The sequence below is a fragment of the Astatotilapia calliptera genome, chromosome 17 (genome assembly GCF_964374335.1).
Source record: "Astatotilapia calliptera chromosome 17, fAstCal68.1, whole genome shotgun sequence".
NCBI lineage: Eukaryota > Metazoa > Chordata > Actinopteri > Cichliformes > Cichlidae > Astatotilapia > Astatotilapia calliptera.
In genome coordinates, this window is record NC_137438.1 from 16,229,517 (window position 1) to 16,246,558 (window position 17,042).

The 17,042-nt window shown below is 40.1% G+C and overlaps 1 protein-coding gene and 1 long non-coding RNA gene across 3 annotated transcripts; both read left to right on the top strand.

Annotated features, from left to right (window-relative positions):
• The first annotated feature begins 1,645 nt into the window (after nt 1-1,645).
• LOC113008911 (uncharacterized) lies at nt 1,646-16,710 on the top strand. 2 transcript variants are annotated; one of them, XM_026146840.2, is made up of 5 exons: nt 1,646-1,858; nt 13,840-13,908; nt 14,007-14,088; nt 15,544-15,623; nt 16,115-16,710. In XM_026146840.2, the coding sequence occupies exons 1-5, from the start codon at nt 1,814-1,816 to the stop codon at nt 16,151-16,153; spliced, it is 315 nt and encodes a 104-aa protein (XP_026002625.2). In that variant the 5' UTR covers nt 1,646-1,813; the 3' UTR covers nt 16,154-16,710. The 2 variants fall into 2 exon arrangements, with proteins under 2 accessions (XP_026002625.2, XP_080148283.1); XM_080292157.1 differs by having other exon boundaries at nt 1,650-1,858; nt 16,121-16,710.
• LOC113008912 (uncharacterized) lies at nt 4,720-9,701 on the top strand. The gene is made up of 3 exons (XR_003270083.2): nt 4,720-4,734; nt 7,505-7,623; nt 9,179-9,701. It is a non-coding gene; the product is annotated as an uncharacterized LOC113008912 (long non-coding RNA).
• Nucleotides 16,711-17,042: the final 332 nt, after the last annotated feature.

A 17,042-nucleotide genomic window follows, 5' to 3' on the forward strand; every position in this document is an offset into this window, starting at 1 on the left:
CATACTGGTTCATAGTTTGCTCTGTAATGTGTTCAAACATTACGTAACTTTAATTTAAAACTACGAAATGCGTTATTTCAGGTTCTTTCATTTGAGTTCTGAGGCCTGAGAGCAGCTCAGAAATAGCCCGTCCACCTGCTTCCGATTCGCTCCTGTCTTTGTCTGTTGCCCGACAGCGCGCACACTTTCATAAGCGGCTCTGCGTGATTGGCAGCTCTGTCAGCCACTCACATGGCGCAAAGCGTCAGTTTTACGTTAACTCCGGTTTGCTAACCAATCAGGACAAATGTTAAACATTCAAGACGCAATACGGACTCCAAGACTCGCCATGTTGGTGAGGGAAGCCCCCGAAGCCCTCTGTGGGATTTTTAATGCAAGCTATCCTGATTACAGGACAGATTCAATCAGTGTAGCGTTCTTCTTCACTTTGTAGTTCCAGTATTAACGTCTTACTAGGATTATTGAATATTTCCTTTAATAGTAAAGAACCTACTACGCATTATGAAAATGTCCAAAAAAAAAAAAATGCAGCCCTGTCCACAGAGAATATTTTCATATTAATATGTTCACACTTTCTCCTCCTTTGGATCCATAACGCCTTTCCAATCCTGCCACCAAGCTTCCGTCCTCCCTCCTCTCCCTCCTCTCTATATCTCGCTACCTTGTCCAGCCTTTCTCTTTCCCATTCTTATACAGAAGTACTATAACTGGGAACAAATAGAAAGACGATAGAAGCAATAGTCAGATACGAAAAAAACGAACATAAAATGCGATCTTGGCACATCTTGGCACGTAGGCTAAGAATATATAACAACCACTACACATACAATTGATACATGTAGTACTGAGAGAAACTGATTGCATTATTCCTTTAAAAAAAGTCAAAGAAAATCTTATTGCATGTTCACTTCCGAAGGATAATAATAATAATGATAATAATAATAATAATAATAATAATAATAATAATAATAATAATAATAATAATAGAAGTAGTGTAATATAGCATGATGACAGCTTTTTAAATGACACTGGAAATACTTTAGTACTTTTACTGAAGTAAAATCTAGGTGCCTGCCCATTATGCTGTTGGGGTATTTTACCTCAGCATCGCTCCTTTCAATACGCGTAATTAGGCGATGCTTCTTACACAACTGAACAGCAGATGTATGACAGTAAAATGGTCTGTATAGTAAAGCGTCGAAATTCTAATATAATTATATAAATCTACACATTTGCACTCCACTGACATGTCCTCAGGGACTCAATGGCTGCCGGCGCTACCGGGCCCTCTCTGACCGCCACCAGTAGGCAACGGGTGAAGTGTCTTGCCCAAGGACACAATGACCGAGACTGCCAAGCCGGGGCTCGAACCGGCAACCTTCCGATTACAAGGCGAACTCCCAACTCTTGAGCCACGATATTGTAGTATGAAGTATAAAGTGCAGGCTCTAGCTTGTGAAATTGTTCAAGTTAAACATGCACTGTGTGTGTGTGTGTGCAACACAGCATGTGTGAGATTTATAGTGTATCAATGTCAGGACCCACACACACACTCACAAGGAGGGCTGGGTATTGTTTTCCCCTCGCCAATAGTAGGCTGGACATTGTCAAAGCCAAACCACCAATCACAGTTCGCTTCTGGACACCCTTCTCCGCCCACTGCTCTATAAAGAAGGGAGCTCCAGCTGGCGGACAAGCAGCTGACAGCGCAACGATTATCTTAACACAGCAGCTGGAATAATTACAATACGTTCATTTTTATTTTTTGCTATATTCTGACTGGATATTAATAATTTCCTTTTATATATCTAATATGGCAGACAACCAGGTGGAAAGCAGCGGAGAACTGAGCACCAAGGTAAGGACAATAGAAGGAGACAGGGCACGATGCTTTTTCTAACTCTTGCTTCCATTTATAACTGTAACATGTTACTAATTTTTCTATTTTAAGCACAGTGCGTATGAAAAAGAAGACTACCAGTTTTCTAGATGATATTCATTATGACCTGCTTGTATGCACGAAATTCTAATATAAATCTACACATTTGTCATCCATTGACATATGTACTGAAGGATCGGAGCTAATGGATGAGGAATAAAGACGGGCTTATTAAGGTACTAGTTTTGGCACAGGGAACATTTCTAAGCTTCCTCGGTGGGCAGCTTAATACCGCCTCCCAGTTTCATTTAGAGTCAGACATGCAGAGATTGTAGGATGCCTGTCTGTCATTTCACAAACTACATATACGGCCGCTGTACTCGTCAATGCAGGTGTGTGTTCTGTGAGGGCTGTCCCGATCTGTCGCCAAACTCTCGGATAGTTGAGGGAACTGAACCGGCTGAGGCGCGCAGAACTATTACTTTTACTGTTTGGGGAACGTTTAGAAGTCGAAGCAGTGACCGAAAGCAAATAAAGACCTTCAGGGATGGAGGTAGGATAGCAGAGTGGGTTATCTCCCGCCCGGCACCGAGTGTTTCCATTCACGACCGCGGGACTATCACAGAGCCACATCTAGTCTTGTTAAACTACTGTTCTGGTTTTGGTTTAACATAGTAAATATCGGCTTCATTGTTAGTGCTTCTTTTTTTTTTTTTTTTTTTTTTTTTACCTTTTATTGTTTATTTTATTTTCACTTACTGAATACGGGACAGACATTGTTAGTGCTTCTGATACGTATTCGTGTAATCATTCACAAAAGCAAATGGTAGTTCCGCTGCGGTGAAACGGTGTGGACACGCATGTTTCTAACTGTCCAGCTCTGTGTTGTCTGTAACTCCAGTGACGCGATCGAGCAATAATCTGAGTTTATGCATGTGGAGCTCCACCTCACTGCTACTGTGGCCCTCAGCGGAGCTGGGAGCGCGCACGCTCCTGTGTTTCTCACCAGTGTCGTCACGGTGGAGGCAGGCTGCTGTGCCCGACCCTCGGGCCTCTCTTCTTCTTTAACCGAGTTTTCTTTAATGTCTCAGTTTCCTCGCGCCTCGTGTACCCGCTGGTACTGTAGTACTGAGTGATGCCGAGGGGACGCTGGTGGTTTCTGCTCAGTTTGTTTCCGAGCAGCTCTATTTCAAACAAAGGCTGACAGCGAGCGACGCGGCGCAGGGTGTTCTACAGGTACACGCTAATTCAAACAGCTGGCGCGCGAGCCGTGCCCGTGAAGCTGTGCATGTCTGTCTGCAAGCCGACTCGCGCGCTCCACGAGGGGTGGAAGCCTTCCTTTCGTCTAACCAGGTGCCATTCTAGGTTCAAACTCTTAGGGGGGCTCAGCTCCCAATCATAATGTGCTGTTCATAATATGCTCTTTGCAAATGTAATCAGCCCTTCTTACATCAGCAGACCTCAGGTCAATTGAATAATCATTACACCTTCAAAAGCAGCCTAATTAGTTGGATAACCTAGTGTAGTGTCTAAGAATAATTCAGAGTAAGTAGAAATTTCAGTCTAATCCACTCGTTTTAATGTGGAGCCTTTAGTTATCAAACCCAAGGCAAAGGCTCAGTGTTTTAAGAACTATTTATGGCAATCAGATAAGATGAGAGACATGGAGATTATTTCAGTCTCTTAACCACACAGAGGCAGTCCAACAACTCATCAAGCACTTAAACTAGCACACAGACACTGGAAAACCACTCCAAAGACCTGGAGTGGCAGGGTGCAAACGCGCGTTTTATTATGCAAACTCAGCACAGAGCATCATGTACCCCAATTTCACGAGTGAAGAATAGATTTGTAGTCCTGTTCAGCCATGTTTAGAAGGAATCCTGTGAAATGCTGCATTCATGTAAATATGCTCTGTTTAGAGCGTGCTACTGGAAAGCAGAGTGAGCGTTCATGAAAGGCACCGAAAACTACTTTGTTAAAACTAACTTTTGTTTTTCCAGCCAACTGCAACTTAAAGCGTCGAAGCACTGTGTTTGTAAACGATAACTGGCATCCCATTTCCACAGAGGTGAGGACAGGAGGGAAAAACCCGAGAGGTTTTGCGCTCATACTGACAAAAATATTCACTTTGAGTATTTGTTTTCTATTTGTTTTAGGCATAGATAAATAATGATGATGCGGTAATTAGTCTTTTGTCTAATCTTTTGGTTTGTGGTGATGAGAGGCTTTCTCTGTGGTGTTTCCTTATTATTTTGAGGAAAGCTGAAATGTGGAGATCACGGTTGTTGTTTTCAAGGCAAACTGCCATGGCTGCCATACCCTCTGTGTAGGTGACTTAATGAAATTGTACTTCAGATACTTCATTATCTGACAGTTTGTATCACTATTGGAATATTATATAAAGTCACCCAGCTGTACAGCTAAAAAAAAAAAAAAATTTATACATTTTTGATTTGCTTTTTCTCATTGCTTTTTTATTCCTAGTATTTTTTTTGTTGTTTGTTTTTTTGTTTCTACACAAAAACAAAGAACTATATTGAGAACATGCATCTTAGGTCATACAAATGCCTACTAAACCAGTTAAAACCATGTGAAATGGTCATTTTATTTTGTTTTAATTCATCATGGCATGACTTTGCAGAGAAATTGTAAAAGGCAGTCTTCCTTCAGTGGAAGGATAAGATGATGTGGTTTAAAAATGCCATGTGGCTGCTTTCCTCCTCCACTTTCATGGCATGTATGTTTTTTGTTTCTGGACTATGATGAGCAAACCTGGATGCAGCTGGAGAAGCTTCAGCTTAAGTGGTTATTGTTGGCATTACTGTGATTCTTATAGGAGGTGCGCTGATTTGGTGAGTAAATAATTTACTTTTTCTGCCTTCTTGCAGTGTCAGGTTTATAAACTTGCTAGCCAGTGTTAGCCTAGCCTTGTAGCATGCTGCCGCCTCTCGGCTTCTGTTGGTTAAAAAAACATAAACCCTGCAGCTTTAACTTTTTCGTTTACATTTCTCTCAGTGAAACTAACTGTTGTTGATTCGAAATGGGAAAGGTGAGCTTATAAATCATTAGATAAGAGACGAGACGTTTTCGCAGCTCTTGACAAGACACAAATGAACAACTACAGGCCGATCTCAAATCTCCCGTTTTTAAGTAAGATCATTGAAAAAGCAGTTTCCCAACAGCTCAGTTACTTCTTAAAACAGAATAATTGCTACGATGCCTTCCAGTCAGGTTTTAGACAGAACCACAGCACTGAAACCGCTCTGACCAAAGTGTTTAATGACATATGTCTGAATACAGACAGTGGAAAAATGTCAGTCCTAGTTTTACTGGATCTCAGTGCAGCATTTGATACAGTTGACCACAACATATTACTCAAACGACTGGAGAACTGGACAGGTCTTTCAGGAACTGTACTAAACTGGTTCAAAACATACGTAGAAAACAGGAAATACTTTGTATCAATAGGTAACTTCACATCTGAGCAGACAAGTATCACATGTGGAGTTCCCCAAGGTTCCATCTTGGGACCCCTTCTGTTTAACATCTACATGCTCCCACTGGCACAGATTATAAACAACAACAAAATAAACTATCACAGCTATGCAGATGACACACAAATATATATCACAATGTCACCAGGAGACCGAGGCCCTGTACAGGCTCTTGGTAAATGCATTGAGGAAATCAATGACTGGTTGTGCCACAATTTTCTCCAGCTAAACAAAAACAAAACTGAGGTAATAGTCTTTGGCGCCAAAGAAAAACGATTACAGGTCACCAGAGAACTTCAATCTATACATCTAAAAACCACAAACCAGGCGAGAAATTTGGGTGTAGTGATGGATGCAGACCTAAACTTAGAAAAACACATTAAGACAATAACAAAGTCAGCTTACTATCACCTCAAGAATATATCAAGGATAAAAGATCTGATGTCTCAACAGGACCTGGAAAAACTAGTCCATGCATTCATCTTTAGTAGGCTTGATTACTGTAACAGCATCTTTACAGGTCTACCTAAAAAATCAGTCAGACAACTACAGCTCATTCAGAACTCTGCTGCTCGAGTCCTCACTAAGACCAAAAAAGTGGACCACATCAGTCCAGCTCTGAGGTCCTTACACTGGCTGCCTGTCCGTCAGAGGATAGACTTTAAAGTTCTGATGCTGGCCTATAAAGCTCTGAATGGTTTAGGACCAAAATACATCAATGACCTCCTGACCCAGTATGAACCATCCAGATCCCTCAGGTCATCTGGATCCGGTCTTTTATCAGTTCCCAGAGTCAGAACCAGACACGGAGAAGCTGCATTCAGCTTTTATGCTCCTTATATCTGGAACAAACTCCCAGAAAGCCTCAGATCAGCTGAAACACTCAGTTTATTTAAATCCAGGTTGAAGACTCACCTGTTCTCAGCTGCATTTGAATAAAGCACCAAATCCACACTTTAAGCTTAAATTTCAAAACTTACATTTAACTACTGATTTTATCTACTGTTCTGATTTTATCTGTTTTGATTTTATATACTGTTGTTTGTTTGTTTGTTAATTAGTTAGTTAGTTTATTTACTTGTTTTATTCAATTTTAAATCATGCTTTTTATTTGTTCTTGTTTCTAATGTCTCTGTAAAGCACTTTGAATCACCTTGTTGTTGAATTGTGCTATACAAATAAACTTGCCTTGCCTTGCCTCTTAGCAGCGTTGTCATGTTTTCACCTCACACAAACTGTTAGGTGGCAAAAGCACAATAATTTACAAGCATGTATTCAAATTCCTGCATTTGTTTTAATGCTTTATGGCTACATCTGCGGCATCTGTGAATGTCAAATCTAGCCATTCTTTATCAACATAAACAAACTGCTTTTACATTACTGCTTTTACAGTTCCCATTTCTGTATAGCTGTATATCTCAGATTTCTGTAAAGTTATTTATTTCATATTCTGTATAGTTTTTCATATTTATATCCTGTTCATAGCCTGTACATAGCTTGTACTCACTACAGCCTTTACATACTTAGTTATAGAATATTCACAACATACTTCATACCGTGTACATTATAACATACCATAATAGACCCATTTCTGTAGTATACTTACATATCTATACTATTGCTAATATATATTACAATATATCTATATCACTAAAGCACTTCTGGATGGATGCAAACTGCATTTCGTTGCCCTGTACCTGTGCATGTGCAATGACAATAAAGTTGAATTCTATTCTATTCTATTCTATTTAACTAGCAAAATTTCTGCTTAGTTACATTTTTAAAAAAGTAGTCTTAATACCATTACTTTTTACTAAAAACTGTATTCGTATACAAGTTTTGTTGTGAAAGTCAAATTTAAGACATCCAGAAACATTTTGGGGTAGCCTGTGTTAGATATAAACACAGCCACAAGTTTTATCTGGTCATCTTGCTTATTAGAAACTGTAACAAGAAACTGTAACAAGTAACAACTTTAACAACATTAAGTTCTATGTTGTAAACAACAGAACTTTATGTTGTAAGTTATCTATGGTTGCACAGCCATTAGGCATCTAATCTGCTTCTGAATAATTTGCTGGTTTTTATTCTTGTTTTCTTTCTTTCTTTTTTCTTTTTACTTTGTCAGAGATTTCTCAGAGAGTTTGCAGAATTGTCGTTAGACTGAAAGAGTTTAATGATTGCCCACATTACACTGAACTCTTGCAAGTCTAGAAAAGGAGCTGTTGGACAGACATCAGTTGAGTGGTAAGTATTTTTTGTTTTCCAGTAGATTAGTAATATTCAGTGTCATCTATATCAATCATGCTAAATGTTTAATCATACTTTAGACCAACCTGTTTTACTCCTCTAATTTATTCTTTGGCTTTGGGAAATTGTTTCTTTACCAAGCTTTTCGTGCTTTCTGTTATTAGTCCTCAGATATGACTGCATTATGCTGTTGTCCTCAGACGCATTAAAGCAGGACTTTGTGTACATTTCATTAGACATGTTGTGTAAGTAAATACAAACAACAGTTTGGGCTGCATTTCTTGAAAGATTATATCTCACAAACTTAGTTTAGAGGTACCACAATGTCTGTACAGTATATAGCGAAGTCTGAACGTTTGAGCTATCAACTCAACTGAGTTGGATCAGGTGGTGGGGGAGGATGCTGGACAGACCTGTCACACCCAAGCATATAGGCTGCACATGGGATGCCTGCCAGAAGCCCCAGTTCAGGAGATCTTAATATCCCAGTTCAACAGTTTCCAAGGGAGGGTGGGGACATTGAGTCAAAATGGACAATGTTCTGCACCTCCATAGCTGATGCTGCTGCAGCAAGGAGCTGCGGCCGGTAGGTGGTTGGTGCCTGTCGTGGTGGTAATCTCAGAAGGGAGGCATCAAGCTGAAGGAAGAGTCCTACCAGCCTTGGTTAGCCAGGTGGTGGCCTCCGCCTCGCAATGGAGCAGTTCACAGCTGAGTGTGAAGTGGCGGGAATGAGAATCAGCACCTCCAGATCTGTGGCCATGGTCCTCAGCTGGAAAAGGGTGGAGCGTCCACTCTGGCTAAAGGACGAGTTGCTGCCCCAAATGGAAGAGTTTAGGTATCTTGGGGTCTTGTTCACAAATGAGCAGAGAGAAGAACAAAAGATTGGCAGATGGATTGGGGCCACAGCTGCAATCATCCTCAGAGTAGAGCTGCTACTCCTCCACATCGAAAGGAGCCAGTCGAGGTGGTTTGGGCGTGTCCCACCGGGAGGAGGCCCCAGAGCAGACCCAGGACATGCGGTCTGGGGGTTCTCTGCTTAGGCCCCTGCCCCCGCGACCCAGCTGTGGATAAGTGGAAGAAAATGGATGGATGGCATAATTGGTTATATCAAATTGACGGCATTTTTTGAAAACAGTGTAATAATGTAACTTGATTGTCTAAAATGCAGAAAAAATGTTTTAAGAGCAAATATAACTTGGTGTTCTAAAGAATGGGCAGCGCGGTGATTAGTTCGATTCCGCCACCTGGCCAGGGCCTTTCTGTGTGGAGTTTGCATGGTCGTGTTGGCGTGGGTTCTCTTCAGGTACTCCGGACTATCCCACGACCAAAGACATGTGGTCAGGTCAATTGGTTATTCGAAAGTGCAAGTGGGTGTGAATCAGAGTGTAAATGGTTGCCTGTCTCATGTGTTGTGACAGACTGGCGACATGTCCAGGGTGTACCCTGCCTCTCTATGGTAGCTGGGATTATCTCCAGCCTCCCGCCGCCAACCTGAAAAGGATAAGCGGAAGAGAATGAATGAGTTCTAAAGAATATGATTGTTTCCTTGCAGAACGCAAGGAGAGATGAGTCCTCCGTCACAGATGGTGTGGTCAGTGAAGATGGTCACCTGCATCTTCAAGGTCATTGGATCTCCAACCCACATCCACTGCCACTGTACGGGGATGTTGGGACAATGTTAAAGACTTTCTTCAGGCACTTATATTTGAATCACCTAAATCTATGACAGTCATTTTGAAAGTAATGCCAGGACCTTCACATCCTTAAAGTATTACAAGCTTGTGTGTTTAAATGCACAACAAATGTGGTGTTAGAGCTACAGACTACACTGAACATTTGATAGATAGACAGAAATTGAAACTAGGACTTTGTTTCATTATACGGTTATTAAAGCTTTAAATTGTGTAACAAATAAATATGAAATTTACATTTGGTAATATTTAAAATAAAATTCAATAACACAGGCTACTATAGCGGCAGTATACTTGTTTGTTGTTCAGCAGAACAGTGTCCAGTATGTTGGCTGATATACTTTTTTGCGTTTGAAAATAAAAGTTGGGCTGATTTTAACTACATTACGAGAAGTGTTTTTAATTATACTGACAGTGTTTATATCTGAGTGTTGTTGAACTAGAAATCTCTTAAACTCAAGGAATATAAAAAGCAATGTGATTTTAGTTGCATTCAGTTTGTATGTAGACAAATTAAAAATAGTAACTTACCACAATTTTTTTTTTTTCAGAAGTTTTTTTTTTTTTTTTTTAATATAATTGATCTTGAAATGTTTGTCATTGACCAAACATTTACTATTGTTCAGAAAATCCAAGATATTCTTAGTGCTGTGTACTCACAATGAAGAAGCTGTCCTAAGTTGGTGATCTTAAGTACGCTTATTTCTTTTTTGAGGCAACGAGCTTGCATATTTTTTTTTTTAAAACTCTAAGAACTAATTATGACCAATGTACTCATAATTAATAAGTTGCCCTAACTTGGTTATTTTAAATAAGCTTTTTGTATGTTTTTCTTTTCGTTATTATTTTTTTTAGGCAATAAGTTTGCATATTTGATTAAATTTTTTTAAGTTTTGTGAACTAATTAGATTTTACAGTCTATCCACTCCAATGTTGAAAAGATGGTGCAGAAAGCTGCATCTGGTCAGGGAAGAGTTGGACAGATTTGTAAAAAATGAAGTGGCTGCAGTGGACAGGTGCAAGGATATCGATGGTTACACCATGTGCAATACAGAGGATGTAGGTTGTGTCACAAGCTGGTCGATCAATTTGTTTCACTAACTCAACCACACAAGACATTTTGTAGAGGGTATAGGAGCTGTGGAAGCTAGCCTGTAAACAACTGTAATCTGCACATTTTGTTTAAAAGAAACAAAAGAAAACAAAAATACTCCTCCGTACTGTAACGCTCGCCCACATTTGTAACAAAAAATAGACCTGCAATAGAAACGTATTTAGAAGCATGCATGTGAGTAAAAAGTACGACAACATAAAGCCCACGCAGAGCCCAGTGTTTCAACAGAAAGCCTGGTAACACAACAGAAGCAGTGATGATAATGTCACATGTTAACGTTGGCTTGACGTCTGTCTACACTGTGCACTACAAAGGGCAAAGAGGAGACGACACATTGAGCTCAGCTGGAGTGAAAACTTTTTTCTAGCTGTAATGACCATTAAAACCTTCAGTGGGTAAAGCTGGCAGGAGCCCGTCATCAAAGAACCTGATCAACAAACTCCAATGTAAAGAAAAGCAAACCCTGTAGCTGCTCCATCCACGGCTCTTTGTTCTACACAGCAACAAATCTACAGTTAAGCTACAGACGTACGGCTACATTAAAATATGCAGATGAACTGTTCACTTAGTCTGATACCACGTTTAGATTAGGCTGCTGCAGGTGACCTGCAACACCTGAGTCTAAAGGGGGCCATGAGGTGTACTAGACAGTATTTATTTGAAGCTTTTGTAACATTATTTTTCAGATTTAAAGTGAAATATTATAAAATATTGTGTTAATGAAATTGTTTTAATATTTAAAAATATAAAATGAAAAGCTTTTTCCCCCACAGACTAATAAAAATGTTGTGGATCATGAGCCACTGGCCTGGGGCTGTTACGTTGCACCAAATGATTACTGACATTAATTATTAACATGTGCAGCATCATAACGTTGTGTTCAGCAGGACAAAATCTTCAGAATGTGCATATGCTCACTTTTCTTCACCGCTGCTACCACATGCTCCTTTAAAGGCTTAAAAACAAACTCACTCAATCATTTTGCACATGTAAACATGCAGACACACACCTGCACAAAGTCACATACTCATGAACACATACCTAATCTATGTCATCCAGCAGATACAACACTGTCAGAACCTTTTCCCACTGTTAACGTAAGAAAGCCTAACAGACAGTTTTATTTTATGTATTATGTTGCATGTATACCTTATATCATTTGACATTACAGTACTTTAGATCATTTATCTATTTTTGCATTTAAGAAAATGTTTTCTTTAAAAAACTACATTACTCCGGTTTCACTTATTTAGGGGTAAAGATTTCACCGAATCTAAAAGAAATGTATAGTCTGAACTACACCCCTTTGATTTAGACCATCAATCGCGATTTGGGTAGGTGGTGCAGCCTCCCTCTGTCTCTCTTAGGTCGTATTCACCTGGTCAAGATGAATATCCTCCCTCGCCTCTTGTATTTATTCCAGATGTTACCGCTTGCTCTGTCCAAAAAGGTTTTGTCAAAATTAAATGGTTCAATTATTTCTTTTATATGGCGTAAGAAAAGACCTAGGCTGAGATACAGTTTTCTGTGTTTGCCTGTTCAGAAAGGCGGTCTTGCCGCTCCCTCCTTCCCACAATACCTCTTGGCTGCACAGTTTAAATTTCTTACAGAATGGTTTATGGACGATCCGGATTCTATTTACCTCAGCGCTGAGTCCACTTCTTTAAAGGGCATTCCGTTGCGGAACCTGCTATATATTTCCTCAGGTAAAGCCACAGTTCTAACACAAGATAATATGGTGCTAAAGAATATGCTCATTATTTGGCGCAAAGTCAGGCGCCTGGAAGGATATTTTAATTGTTTCTCCCTACTTACTCCTATTCATGAAAACCCTGACTTCTTACCTGGTCTTCGGGCTGGTTTTGCGGACTGGTCTCAAAAAGGGATTAATACAGTGGGTGATCTTGTTCATGAGAACTCTCTTCTTACTTTTAATCAACTGAAAAGCAAGTTTGGTCTGACCAATAAGGATTTTTTGAAGTACTTTCAGGTAAAGCACGATATTACTTCTAAATTGAAGGATTTTAATGGAGGGTTTGGTCTTTCTCCCACAGAATCACTCATGGTAAAAACTACCCAACTAAAATGTATCACTGAAAAGATTTATAACATTCTGTCTGATCTTAGAATGGATAACTCTAACAAAATCAAGGGCCAATGGGAATCAGACGTAGGCGCTATAGATGCTGAGGCTTGGGATGAGTTGTGTTGTCGTCCTTTCAAAGCCTTGGCATCTAATTCTATTTGGGAGAGGCAGTTTAAACTTATAAATAGGCTTTATATTACACCCGAGAAGAGACACATTATGTTTCCAGCTTTGCCTAATCTCTGCAACAAATGTCAGTCTGCTGTTGGTTCCTTTTTTCATTGTCTGTGGAGCTGTGCTGTTATTCTACAGTTTTGGAGATCACTCATAGATAAGCTATGTGTTATATTTAATTGCCGACTGCATCTGGGTCCAAGGACTTGCTTGTTAGGACTAAATGATGAGCTACCTGCCGGCTTTCGCAGCAAAGATCTCCTTCACATACTGCTACACTACGCTCGAAAGTGCATTATGGTACTGTGGTGGTGGTCAGAGGGCACGGTGGCGCCAGTGTCCGGCAGCCTCGCCTCTGTCAGTGCGCCCCAGGGTGGCTGTGGCTACAATGTAGCTTGCCATCACCAGTGTGTGAATGTGTGTGTGAATGGGTGGATGACTGGATATGTAAAGCGCTTTGGGGTCCTTAGGGACTAGTAAAGCGCTATATAAATACAGGCCATTTACCATTTACTGTGGATTTCTGATAAGGCTCCATCTGTCAACCAGTGGCTACAGTCTGTGATAAGTATTGTGCCAATGGAAGCCTTCTCTACGGCACTTAAGGACAAACCTTTCCTTTTCTACCGGGACCCTTTTTTGGCCTATCTGGACACTCCTTCTGCTCAGAGGTTGAAATCGGGCTTACGGGATTTAGCCTGGCAACAAAGGGACGATTGTTAACCTTTTTCATTGTTTATTACTATTGCTGTTGGCTTTTTCTTTCTGCCTCCCACGTCCTGCCATACATGTAGATGCATCTTTGTCCTGTGTATGTATATGCTGGTGACTGCTGTTTTCCTGCTTTGCAATTAAAAGTTCAATTAAAAAAAACAAACAAAAAAACAAAAAAACAAAACTACATTAGTTTTTTGACAGATGTCGTATTTAGTTAAACTTTAAGTCAATGCAATTTATATTTACCTTTTTCTCATTTTTGCTCAATTTTCTCTTTCTAAACTAAATAATCTTTCCTAAAAAATTTTCTGAAACCATAAAGTGAGTTATGCTGAGATCACACTTGGTCATTAGGTCATCTCATTTAATCATGTGCTCTTCCTGCATTCATAAAAGTGGGCCAGCATGTCTGAGAATATGTTTTGTTTCAGGAGCTGAAGGAGAAGAAACAGACTGAAGAGACAGAGAATGGAGAAGACTCTGCTGCCAATGGCAAAAATGTAAGAACAGCTCCTGTTAACGCCTCTCGCACCTTTTAGGACGTGGATAGTCCTTGTGTGTTACTGGTGACCAACATAAATCTGTCTCACCGTGTCAGGAAAAGGAAAATGGTGAGGAAGACAATGAGGTAGAGGAGGATGAGGAGGATGTGGGCGACGAAGAGGAGGAGGATAGAGAAGGTAGGTTTTTTTTATGCCATGCTGAGCAAAGAGGTGATGAAACAGAACAACAACAAAACATGTCAATCAATATAATGCAGAGGTGAGAGGAAAAAGCAGACGTGGCGTTGTTTTTAGTGTTGGGGTCATTTTAGGAGTTTGGATTTTTGTAACACCTCCCAACATTTTTGAATGTTTTTGAGCTCAACAAACATCAGCAAACACAGATGCTTGTGTGCAGCTTGTCTCACAGTGTGTTGCTAGCTAAAGGTTCAGCTGCTGTATTACACAGGGAGAGAAAAGAAAGAGAGCTAACTTCACTCCGAGATGGAGAAAGATATGAAAGAGGAAAGGTTAGATTTAAAGGTAAGGACTGCTCAGTGGTGTTTGATAAACTGGAAATTTTCAGTCCTCATGTTTGTAAATCAGATATTGGGTCTGTAATTTACTGGTCAACCACGTCCCTACCCTCACCCACAGTCACAAGCTGTAGTGACCAAAAGAATGAGATCACAGATCCAAATGGGGGAAATGAATCCTCACCCAATCTCTCTTAGAGATAGGGTGAGGATTCAACATTCAACCTTTTCTGTGTCACACAAAGACACGATGGTTGGAACCAAAGATCTCAAATTTGGACTCATCAGACCAAAGCAGAGATTTCCACTGGTGTAATGGCCATTCCTTCTTGTTTTTGGCCCAAACAGATCTCTTCTGCTTGTTGCTTTTCCTGAGTGGTGGTTTTGTAGCAGCTATTTGGCCATAAAGGCCTGATACCTGCAGTCTCTCTATCTGGGCTCTAATCTGAGGTGCTTGCAATTTCTGAGGCTGGTGACTCAGAAATATATACCCTCAGCAGCAGAGGTGACTCTTGGTCTTCCTTTCCTGGGGAGGTTCTCGTGTAAGCCAGTTTAGTCATAGTGCTTGATAGTTTTACGGCTGCACTTGGGGACAGATTCAAAGTTTTAGCAATTTTCCAGATTGACTGACCTTTACTTCTTAAAGCAACGATGGACTGTTGTTTCTCTGTACTTAGCGGATTGGTTCATGCCATAATATGAAGTAGTCAAATAGGGCTCTCAGCTGTGTAGCAAGCTAACTTCTGCACAACACAACTGATGGTCCCAACCCCATTAAGGGGGCAAGAAATTCCACAAATGAACCCTGACAAGGCACAGCTGTGAGGTGAAAACCATTTCAGGTGACTACATCGTGAAGCTTATTGAGAGAAGGCCAAGGGTTTGCTACATATCTAAATTATGAATCATACACACGATGGATAACTACACATAAGACCAATTATTCATGTAAATAGATAGAAATTTGTCTGCATTATTTATTGATAAAGTTTGACAAGACATCTGTTTAGAAGTCACAGCAGTCACAGTGTGATCCAGGTGGGGTGAAAAATACTGAACTGAAGCCTCGATTTGTTCTACTGTTTCATTCTAACAAGCTTTATCTTTTTGTATTCAGGTGACGAGGAGGACGATGAAGAAGATGACATTGATGGACCGAGGGGGAAGAGAGCAGCTGATGACGATGACGATGACGATGTGAGGATGTGTCCAGCTTACAGGAGCAGCTTTTTATGCTAAAAACAGCAAGAACAGTTAGGGTTACAGCAGATCAGTCACACTGAAGGGCTTCAGTGTTATTTATCCTGAACCCAGATTTGATACTCAAAATATCATATATTTGAAACTTTAGCTCAGTTTTCTGTATAGTTTCAAATTATAAAAACCCTACAGATTTACAGTGCATAATCCAACAGTTATCTAAGATTCCTTTAAATAATAATAATAATAATGATAATAAAAACATAAAACAATGTCCTGTTTAACACGTATCTGGATGGATGTTATCTTTACCTGAAACGTTTTTTAGTGAGGGATAGAAAAGTTCAGAGCACGTCTTTGAAATATGTTTTGTTAACCTGCTGGCAAACTTTCATTTTTACTTGTGAAAAGGGGGATAACAAAACATCAATAGCGGTGTTGTAATTTTGTGCAGCATCACCTCTAACCTCGATCTTCTCGGTTTTCAGGATGAGGTTGAAAGCAAGAAGCAGAAGACAGATCAGTAGTGTCTGCAGCGCCCACTCTGCACGGAGGACGACACTGTTGAAAGACAGCCAGCAAACCTTCTACACCTCAGTCCTCCTTTCGTAACAAAAATGTGTTTAAAAAGAAAATTTGTTTGTATTTTTATTTACATTTTATATTTTTGTAAATATTGTAAGGAGTTTGGCCATTTTGCAAAAGTGGGTATACAGTGGTGCTCTGAAGACTTTTAGATCCACGTTCAACATCAACCATCCATACTCGGTCTCGACCAACAACCAGCCTGTCATTCCAACAGCGCACACACACACGTACTACAACTACCTTTTTTCTGTTTTTCTAAGACGTATAGGATGCTAGAAGTTGTGTGTTGACCTGTAGTTGCATGGGAGTGTTAAAATAACTCGGCTCTTCTCCCAGTGCTGGGGATATATTAGTGGTAGTTACTATGAGATTCCAAAGTCGTAGTTTCTCTTGTCCATGTGTCTCTATCTGTGTGTCTGTCATGGCCAGATTATCATTTTTTTTAAAATGTCTGTGCAATTTGGTTGAATAATAAATTCATTTGATTTTGCTTTTAGATTTGGACTGATTCTGCTTTAATTAAAAAAGAAGTTTGGACAACCAGGAAGTCGCAAAACACTCCTTCTGGTTGTGCTCATGACATGAAAGCTGGTATATTAAGTGTTATTATTTTGGTAGTTTATTAATAAGCCAGGCTGCTGAGCATTTAAAAAAATATCAGAGTAGCTAGCCTCAAAAGTCAGGAAACACACCTCCAGGACACCCATCCTTCACTGCTGACCAACACATGACCCCAATGGTCCTGCAGAAGAAGGGTGGCTGAGCCTCAAATTAGAGCTGCTGCTCCTCCACACTGAAACAAACCAGTTGAGGTGTTCAGGATATCTG

Bases quoted from the DNA above. Each gene is read 5' to 3' on its own strand.
- LOC113008911 (XM_026146840.2), top strand. From the start codon at position 1,814: ATGGCAGACAACCAGGTGGAAAGCAGCGGAGAACTGAGCACCAAG. The intron at 1,859-13,839 runs GTAAGGACAATA...GTTTTGTTTCAG, and splicing joins GCGGAGAACTGAGCACCAAG to GAGCTGAAGGAGAAGAAACA. The intron at 13,909-14,006 runs GTAAGAACAGCT...TCACCGTGTCAG, and splicing joins CTGCTGCCAATGGCAAAAAT to GAAAAGGAAAATGGTGAGGA.